Source organism: Etheostoma spectabile, chromosome 16 (assembly GCF_008692095.1).
Source record: "Etheostoma spectabile isolate EspeVRDwgs_2016 chromosome 16, UIUC_Espe_1.0, whole genome shotgun sequence".
NCBI classification, from domain to species: domain Eukaryota; kingdom Metazoa; phylum Chordata; class Actinopteri; order Perciformes; family Percidae; genus Etheostoma; species Etheostoma spectabile.
This window is the reverse complement of record NC_045748.1, coordinates 9,617,528-9,627,792: the sequence shown is the minus strand read 5'-3', so window position 1 is coordinate 9,627,792 and position 10,265 is coordinate 9,617,528. Positions and strand designations below refer to the sequence as shown.

Sequence of the window (10,265 nt, the reverse complement as noted above, 5' to 3'; positions counted from 1 at the left end):
CACACACACACACACACACACACACACACACGCTCAGGTCCTTTAGAGTGAAGGTGGGAGTGGTTTGGTGCCTTGCTCAAGAGCACCCTGGCAGTGAACTCTCATCTCTCCAGCTACCAGTTCACCTCAGTACTTCAGTCCATATGGGGACTTGAACCAGCGTCCCTCCAGTTCCCCAACCAAACTCCCTAAGGACTGAGCTGCTGCCCCCCCACCAATCTAATTGCAATCTTTCTGCCAGATATTGTGATTACAATTAGATTTTTTATTTTTTTTATTCTTTTTTTTTTAATTCTTTTTTTTTAATCTAAAGTTCAATATCCATTGTGCAACAGATAAAACATGTCATCTATATTCTTATGCAAGGAAGAGTACATGGATATGAGTATTTTTCTTTTAATAAGCATGACACATTGAACAGTTAGACAAAACATTTATCACAGAAGTTATAATAAATGAAATTCCAATAATCAAATATCAATTCTTTCCTGTAAACAAAAAATTCTGATATGCCTCAGTTCAGTAGCTGCATCTACATATTATATATATATATATATATATATATATATATATATATATATATATATATATATATATATATATATATATATATATATATATATATATATATATATATATATATACCTTCTCCCATCATGTTAAATAAATTAAAATCCACTGAAAATATGACATTTCTATAAACAAGCTGTGATATGTGACATTGTTCCAGCATTTAAACAGTAAATTAAACAATAAGAGGAACAAAAAAAAAAAAAAAAGTTAAACAACACTTTGCACCAACATTCAACTAAATATTGCACATTTGATTATTCGCGGACTTCACGATTAGCCAATCGCATTCTTTCAAATCTCGATTTCGAATTGAAAACGATAAAACGTTCAGCCCTATCAATGCTGTGGCCTAATGCGTTTAACTCACCCCGCCTTGCTTCCTTTTCCCCTCTCAGATGAGTCGTCGGAGCTCCAAACCCAGATCTGTAACGGTTTCATATCATTAGTAGTTCAGCTTCAAGGTGAGTGTGCAGCTGGATATCTACCTCTGTAGCCCAGGCAACCTGCAGATGTTCATTCTGGGTCTGATGTGCTGCATGTCTTCTTCTCTCTCTCTCTGTACAGAAATACTGAATAAATGCAAAGGGGATGTATTGGAAATGAAAGACAGCAAGTTAAAAACGCGGCCTTCCTTATTAGAAAACCTTATCTTCTTTGTTGAGGTGAGACTTCTCCTCTTGCACACGGCGTCCTACCCGCTGTGTTCTGGGTCTGATGTGTTTAACACGATGATGTCATTCTGCTCAGACGGTGTGCATAGTCTTGTGGATGGCTAGTCACTGTGCCAAGATCCTGCGACCACTCAAGACTAGTCTACAGAAGAAGAAGAAGAAGAAAAAGGATACAAACACAGCTCTGGTACAGTTTCCCCCCCCCCCCTCCTCTTTTTAATCCTCCTCTTATACATCCGTACATATATCTTTAGTCCTTGTGTTGTCCTCCTGTGGACCATGCAACTTTTGGGGTTTTTTGGGTCCAAATTTTAAATTAACGGGGGCTTTTGGGTAGCTCACCTGTTAGAGCGTGTGCCTCAGGCTCAGTGCTCGCTGCAGGTTCAAATCCGACCTGCAGCCCTTCACTGCATGTAGTCCCCCCCCCCCCCCCCCCCCCCCCTCTCTCCCCTTTCATGTCTAAGCTGTCCTGTCAAAATAAAGGCCCAAAATTGTAATTTCCCCTAATGGGATTAATAAAGTATACATTACTTTAAAATTGGCAACGTTTTGGTCGGCTTTTTCAGCACTTTTGGTGCTTTTCCCCCGATGCTTTTGACAATTTATTAAATGTTTTTGTCACATTTGCCGACATTTTTGTCCATTTAATTGACGTTGGGATCCCCCCTATTTTACATGTAAAGAGCGTCGTATGGAACCGCTTTTTTTTTTTTTCTCTCTTTTTTTTTTTAAATACCAAAAATGATCCCTCCCAAATCACTGCCAACGAGCAGACGTCTGCATCAGCCGGTCACAATAGTAACCCACGATAGGTGAATGGGCACGCTGTCGTTCCATTAGACTGCGCTTGATTAACAAGCATTGATAAAGCCTGGAACGAGTTTAAAAAAGGCCCCCACGCTTTCTGAAACGTTGCATTTAAATGTTGAAGCGGCCACTTGATTAGTTTTTGTTTGTTTTAGCTTTACACAATTAGATTTATGATAAATAAACAGCACGCAAGTCTGGTGAATTCAGAAGATGTATTTCACTTAACTGTAATGCAGCCTTTAAAACCAGGAAAAGACAACAACACTTGTGTCATATCAGGATATTTCAATATCCAAAATCTAAGACGATATCCAGATATTGATAAAATCTCAGTATGTTACCCAGTGCTACGTCTGGGAGAAACCCGGTAATCTGTAGTTCCCTCGCTGACCTGATGGCTGCTGCTCTGTGTCTCCTGCAGCCGGCGGTGGTGTGTGGCTTCCAGGAGCTGACGGGGAGCTTGCAGGACCTGCTCACCCAGGCCTTGGACTATATAAAGGGGCAAGAGACCGGCGTGACGGCCCTTAAACTGGCCGGTTTAAGCTTGGAAGGACACACGGAGGTGAGTGTGCCCACACAGGAACTGTTTTGCTTTCCCTCCTGTCATTATTTGTATCAACGCATTTCCTTTTTATTCAAAGAGAAACCACACAAACGGAAACGGAAGCTCCTCACTGACTTATTTTAATGTAATTTGAAGTATTTGATCAAATCAAGGAAGTTACAGATTAACTATTTATAAGAAAGACACTGCTCTTGGTCTTTGTTTTGGGTTTTTTTGCCTCTAGGCCTCTTTGGGAAATCCTCTTCTGTGTTTTCTGTGGATCCATTAATTTGACATCCTGCCTTGAATGGAAGGAATATGATGTTTGGAAATGGTATAAAACTGGCGCCAGGGTAGCTCCGTTGGTAGAGGAGAGGTTTACTCCTCGACACGGCGGCCGTGGGTTTGACTCCAACCTGCGGCCCTTTGCTGCATGTCATTTCTCCCATTCTCTCCCTGTTCATGTCTTCAGCTGGAAAAATAAAGGTCGAAAATGCCCAAAAATTCACCTATTCATCACTAGAAATGCAACATCACTGTATCAAGCATCTCACTATCACTAATGTATCCACATTCATATTTACACGAAACAAATGATATATCCAGCTACAAACAAGTCTAAAAGTTAGACTGTATTGTGCAAAGAGTGGTTGCTATGGAGACGATACGTTGGTCGGTCTCGTTGGTGTTGAGTTCTGCTGACGGTTGAGGTCCGTTGCTCTGATTGGTTGTGGCTCTATCTAGTTGAGTGCAGAGGCATTTACGGTTGGAACACGCCCCGTAATGACATCCCAGCGGGGCAGCATCAGGCTCACGTAGTGCACAATTACTTTAAAATGGCAGCGTCAAACACCAAGGTCTTCAGCTTTGATTTAAAAGAACCGAGTGGTAGAGGACCTGTCGTCACGGTGCGTGATCAGCTGATGGCCCCTTCTGTGTTTTCTTCTGTTTTTCAGGAGGAGGCGTCGTTTATGAAGGCTGCTATGGACAAGGTGCAGAGCAGTTACCTGCGCTCCCTACAGGAGGTGGGAGATCTGCTCCGGAAGAGAGCAGAAACTGTAAAGAACCTCAAGATCTGAACACCATCCCACACCCCCGAAATAAAGATGACTTTACCCCCACCATCAGATCCCGCCCCCCACCCTCCTTACGCCCCTTAGACCACCGTCTGTCGGCCCGACAGCTAACCTCCGACTCGTACAACCCGCCCGAGCACACAGGCGTCACTGACCTCCTTCCTTCCCTGCGTATTTCTCAACTCGGCGTTTGTGAGATCTCCAATCTGGATTTTTTCTTTTCTTTTTTTTTTTACTTTCACTTCAACACACAAACACAACCACACACACACACACACACACCACTGGAACATTTGCAACTCTTATAGCACACAAGCTTGTAAGTAAACTCGTGAATTTATACAGCAGTTATAAGTAAAAATGAGGATAAATAGTCATGCTCATTTAAAGAGAACCCGAGCAAATTAGAAATAAATGAATAAGCAGTTTTTAGATGAACTAATCTAATAAATTATTGTACATAGTAAAGAGCAACTACCACAACTCTCCGTGACTGAATGAGAATATAAGACACAATAAACCACTATTCTGTTTGTCAGTTACGTTCCTTCTTTTTATTCCGTGACTTTGTTTTTCTGGTGAGAACAATCAAAGCGACACCCGTACCTTGGACTATTAACACTAAGTAAGGAACGCTGTTTCAATCTGCTGCTTTTCCAGCTGTTTCTCTCCGTCAAGAGCAAGCAGGCACAACTTGGCATTGAACGGAAGCACTCTCCGGAAATATGGCCGCCTGCAGACTGTTTCCCATTCAGCCCATTATTTTGTCATTTCTTCTTCTGCTTTGTTTATCTTGTGTGTTGCTTTGCAAGTGGAGCCCCCCCCTCTGTGGTTGCAGTATCATAAAGAGCAGTGGTGGGATCAGTTAAAGGACTTTATTTTTCTATTTTTTTTTTTTAAGTCTGCCACTTTTGTTTCTTTCCTTATTCTTTTTAACCCCAGTAGAAGTGCTTGTAAACATGTCCTCTGTGGAATCTGGTACACACACACACACACACACACAATAATCAGAATCCTATACGACTGGTCGGCTTTCATGTTATTTAAGAGACCAAGTGTGATTATCTTCATGTGAATCCTCCCCAAAAACAAAATGTTCAATCATCCACGATGTGTCACTGCAGACATGGACAGCTTTCTAGCAAAAAGCATCTGTAGAAAATGCAAGAAAATTATGATAAAGTGCAAAAATGAATATAATTTTTTTTAAATATATGGTTTAGAAATACAGCATGTGTTCTTGTTGAATCCAGACTGGAACATTAAAAGGGTTTTGTCCACTTTGACCCACATCTGATAGGACAGACGGGTACACTGAGCCAACATGCAGCTCTGTAGGATTATTAGATTCTGGAGATATCATTTCTGTCATTTGAGCTGCTGAAACACACACACACACATACACACATACACACACACACACACACGTGTGTTTCCCAGACAACATTTGGCCCTCATTGTAAATAAAAGCGTTGAGGCAACATTTTCGGAGTTGAGTGTGAAAGGACATTAGTGTGTGATTTTTAAAAGCAGCTGCAGTAGATGCCATAAGAATTGTCCTGTGTTAATGTTTTTTTTTTTTTTTGTCATTCCTGTCAGAACAACACACACACACACACAGTCTAACAAACCAAAACAGTTTCATCAGCTTCAGCATCTTCTCAGAAAAATGAGCATCTTCTGCACAATGCGTAACCAATGAGCAATGAAGGCTGATAGGGCTGCAACTAACAACTATTTTAATGGTCGTATTAATCTATGGATCATTTTCTGGATGAATGAATGAGTTGTTCGGTCTATGAAATGTCAGCAAATGGTGAAAAAAGTTTGTGATCACAGTTTCTCAAATGTCCAAGATGACGTCCTCAAAATGTCTTGTTTTGTCCACATCTCAAAGATATTCACTTTACTGTGACAGAGGAGAGAAGAAACTAGGATATATTCACATTTAAGGAGCAGGAGTCCGAATTTTTATGCCTCAAACTGATTAATTGATTAGGAAAATAGTTGGTGATTAATTGAATAGTTGAGAACTAAGCGATTAACCTTTGCAGCTGTAGCAGACGTCGTTTACATGTGTCACCCAGAAGCAATGATGGACGACTGCAGGCGGTGTGCAGCTGGATTTTAGTTTTTCTATTTTATTAGGAATTGGGCAGAGCAATGTGAGAAAATTGTGAACCCCTCCCCTTCCTGTTAATCTGCAAACCGCATACAATCACACACACATCTGCTAATAAATGCCTTTTTCTTTTCTTTTCAACACTCCAGCCCTGTCTGTCCCGGTGGATTTGAGGCTGGAGAGAAGACGTTTGTGATCTGACTACATGTTGTTGTTGTTGTTGAGGTTCAGAATAATGGTTGACAATCTGGAGTGTCCTCTCACCACCCTCTTTTGTTAGAAAATGGAAAACAGAAACACTGGAATGTCAAAGTTTTTTTAAATAAAAAGTAAATGTGAGAACTTGGTTGTACAACGTGTTTTTTTTTAAATTATTATATATATTTGTTTTTAACCTTCGTGTTGTTCTTGGGTCAAATTTGACCCACTTTCAAAACCTATATACATATAAATATGGTTTCTTTCAACCTCAAGGCCCAAAAATAACATGATTGATTCCATTCCAACGTTCTTAAATGAATGAGATTTAGGTGTTTTATTTAATTGTATAGAATCCATTTTCTTCCCAAACCGCAGATGCTGATTTTTTGATTATTTGCTACCATTAAAAAAAAAGTATCCTGACTAAATCTGTTGAAGTCAATAAACCTTCCTCTGATTTTAATTAGTCGAAAATAATTCATACTGCTTCTTTAACTCAGAAATTTGATTTTATTTCATAAAGATGAGGTTCAATGATCATAAGTGTAAGTGTAAAACTAGTGGGAGTACATGGAGATACTCCCAAGCCCCCGGCTGAGCGCCGCTACGTTGGAGTTCACCTCGGTGGATGAGAGGGTCGCCCCCCTACGCTGCGGGTCTGCGGGTTGTTTGGGCCTTCTTGGAGACCTTGAATGGAGTCCTGTATGGGGCTCCAGTAGGGGACTCCATAGTTCTGCAGGGGAACTTTAATGCACACGTGGGCAGTGATGGAGATACATGGAGAAGTGGGATTGGGAGGAACGGCCTCCCTGATCTGAACCAGAGTGGTTGTCTGTTGTTGGACTTCAATTAAATTCAATTTTATTTCTATAGCACTAAATCACAACAGTTATCTCATTGCGCTTCCCATAAAGAGCAGGTCTAGACCGGACTCTGGGATGTTATTTATCTCCAGGGTCTTCCATAAAGAGCAGGTCTAGACCAGGACTCTGGGATGTATTTATCTCCGGTCTTTCCATAAGAGCAGGTCTAGACCGGACTCTGGGTGGTATTTATCCCAGGTCTTTCATAAAGAGCAGGTCTAGACGGACTCTGGGATGTTATTATCTCCACGTCTTTCCAGAAAGAGCAGGTCTAGACCAGGACTCTGGGAGTTATTTATCTCCCGTCTTTCCAGAAAGGACAGGTCTAGAAGGACTCTGGGATGTTAATTATCTCCCACGTCTTTCCAGAAAGAGCAGGTCTAGACCAGGACTCTGGGATGTTATTTACAGAAACCCAACAATTCCCACCAAGAGAAGCACTAGGACACAGAGGCAAGGAAAACCATCCTTTAAGAGACAGAAACCTCGAGCAGAACCATGGCTCAGGGTGGGGGGGGCATCTGCCTCGACCAGGAGAGAGAGAGAGACAGAGAGAGAGAGAGACAGAGAGAGAGAGAGAGACAGAGAGACATGGAGAATTGTAGCAGAGGGTGTGGAGCAGGAACATGGAGGCAGCAGGTGACTCCAACCACAGATCCAGAGCCAGAAACACCTGCAGGAAGCGATAGGAGGAGAGAGGAGAGAGAGAGAGAGGAGAGAGAGGAGAGAGAGGAGAGGGGCGAGAGAGCACAAGACTCTGGGAAAGGGAAGAAGTTGAGTTGGTAACATGCATGAATGGGATGAGGTTGCATACAGATGGAGAGAAGGAGGAGGACTTCTGGGCCAGTCATGGATTGTCTATAACAAAAGCTCTCGATCTACCGGAGACAAGCGGACACAGATGGATGGAACCATTACAGGTGGCACTGAAATACTTTTGTATGAAAACCATCTGAATTTGTGGTTTGAATTCCCCTCTTTGAAATATACTGAAGCTAATATTTCAGGTAGATAGATAGATAGATAGATAGATAGATAGATAGATAGGATAGATAGATAGATAGATAGATAGATAGATATTTATTGATCCCAAAAAATGGGAAATTACGTCTAAATCATTGTCTGAATCTAAATGGACTTTAAAAGGAGGTTTTTAGACATGGCACATTTGGAAATGAAGTACTGGAAATGTCAGAGTAAAGTACAGTATATAGCAGTGAAATACTTTAAATGATTGGCATTCAGTTTCTCAAAAGATTAAAATCGTTATGGCCATTTTTTGCTTCCATACATTATCCTATCAACTACAAAATAACAATGTACATACTGTAAATGTTACGCAGTGTATTTCAGGTTTAAGGAGACTGGTCACAAATGAAGGTTTTGTCCGTTATATTGAAAACCAATTACAATTTTCAATAATTCATAATGTGCAAAGAGTGCAGTACACAGCTAGCCCATGTAGGCGGCAGCAACATACACAAAGTTAATGTATTCACTGCTTTTTTACACGAAGAAGAGCCGAATGCTAGAAAGAAACCAACAGCAGTAAATACATAGCGAAGCTAGCTAAAGTCTTAGACAACTACAGGATATTAGGTATCAAAACACAAATGTTTGTGTACCAGGTCGGCAAAGACCAAGCCAGTATGACTAACGTACTGGTGTAACTGGACTAAAAGGTGTTTTGCTTGAACTGCCCTTCTGTTAAATATATTTAGCTGTTAGCTAGCTAGCTAGTTAGCTTGCTAGTGATCTAGCTAGCTGTCACCGGGTTGTTTTGTTCTCTGTAAAAGTGGTCGTTTCTTTTATAACACATGAGTGTGTCTCTGGTTGTTATCCGCCTGGAATTAGCCGACCAGTCTCCTTCTCCACAAGGTTTCCAGTACTCAGCTGGTGAGTTAAGTTTCTCTTAATGCGTTAAACATGAAAGTCACTGTGTTTGGGAGTTAGCCATGAAGCTAACAAGCAGAGATAAGCACTGAAGAGTAACATCACAGCTGTGTTGTCAAAAGTAGACATTATGTATTGAATAGACCCAGTGATGAAACGCATTTAAGTACATTTAATCAATAATTTAAGTGCAAATTTAAGATAGATGTACTTTTCAGTTTATGCTACTTTATACTTGTACTTCCTTTACATCTCAGAGGTAAATGTACTTTGTACTCCACTACATTTGTCTGACAGCTTTAGTTACTTTTCCTGTCCAGATGTGTGGATGTTGATTGTTTCTGATAAACTGAAGGATGAAGTCTTCCTTTGTGTTGAGAAAATCCTCCTTCTTACGCTAAAAAAAGTCCTTAAAAAAACCCTTGTATCAGCTGGAAAATGCATTGTCACAAAGCTGAAAACATGGCTGTTTTCTTGTCTCTTGTGTTCAGTTGAAGGCATGTCGGAGAAGGAACTGCAGGAGAAGGCTTTGGGTGTAGCCAAACACACTCTGAGTGGAAAGACAGATCTGGAAAGAGCAGCCGTATTGCACCAGCACATTGGTAGCAGAGCCATGGGGGACATGGTTATAGAAACCTTTGAGCCCAGCCCAGGTAAGCACAAGAAGCTGTAAATCCCACCAAGAAACCGCCCTAGTCTTCACCTGATAAACTAGTAGGAAGAAAAAAAATAACACTGCCTGAGCGTGGTAGATGAGGGCAGACGTAATGCTGATATGACACACTGATTAATCTATGTGTGCTTCGCATGTTGCTTAGATTCTCCTCGACTCCTCCACTTGGCTCCCTTCCTGCGTCTCAGTATTCCCACTGAGCCGGCCCGGAAGAGCTACTACGAATTAGTAGTAGGCGGGAAGAACTGAGGAAATGTGTTTTGAAGGGATGATATGTCCTCTCCTCTGAATCCTCCGTGAATAGCTGTTTAGGCGGAGTTAGCAACTCCTTCAGCAGCACGGCTTCCGGGAAAGGCTGCTCTTGTGTATCCTTGGTTATAGCGTAATGATCCCTCCTTGGTCCTTTGGGGCAGAAATAAGAGCTTTGAGACGGCTGTCACCGAGGAGGGACAGAACAACTTCCGGTTCAGTCGAGGACTGAGGAGTCGAGGAACTATTAAATAAACGACATGAGAAGCACCCTATATCCACGATGTTCCACTTCCGAGATTACTCCGTTGCCACCGGAAATTCCGCCAGATGTCTGTTACGTTCTGTTTTCGTGTCGGAAATGAAATTTTAACCTCCAGTGAATTTATGATGACTATGGGTAACTGCTCATTAGATCTGCTGCACTCACAGCTGCTAGGAAAATAATCAACCTGTTGGAAACTGCTTCATGACTTGTCTGTTCGTACATGGACCCTTTCCTTTTTGGACGTCGTGTATAAAGGAGGGTTCGGTCGATGGTCGAGCCTCGGGTTGAAGAGGAACAATGCGGATTCCGTCCTGGTCGTGGA

General features: G+C 41.6%; 2 protein-coding genes across 3 annotated transcripts in view; both read left to right on the top strand.

Moving 5' to 3' along the window:
- Positions 1-4,212, top strand: part of naa25 (N-alpha-acetyltransferase 25, NatB auxiliary subunit) — an 18,266-nt gene extending 14,054 nt beyond the window's left edge. For both annotated transcript variants that reach the window (XM_032539151.1, XM_032539152.1), the window contains 5 exons: positions 969-1,034; positions 1,138-1,235; positions 1,321-1,431; positions 2,476-2,616; positions 3,555-4,212. In XM_032539151.1, the coding sequence (XP_032395042.1) occupies positions 969-1,034; positions 1,138-1,235; positions 1,321-1,431; positions 2,476-2,616; positions 3,555-3,677 (539 nt within the window). In that variant the 3' untranslated portion in view covers positions 3,678-4,212. The remainder of the gene's footprint in view (positions 1-968; positions 1,035-1,137; positions 1,236-1,320; positions 1,432-2,475; positions 2,617-3,554) is intronic.
- A 4,133-nt stretch (positions 4,213-8,345) lies between these two features.
- The window catches only part of brap (BRCA1 associated protein), a 12,487-nt gene continuing 10,567 nt past the window's right edge, over positions 8,346-10,265 (top strand). The window contains exons 1-2 of the mRNA XM_032539166.1: positions 8,346-8,756; positions 9,245-9,406. Of these exons, the coding sequence (XP_032395057.1) occupies positions 8,678-8,756; positions 9,245-9,406 (241 nt within the window). The 5' untranslated portion in view covers positions 8,346-8,677. The remainder of the gene's footprint in view (positions 8,757-9,244; positions 9,407-10,265) is intronic.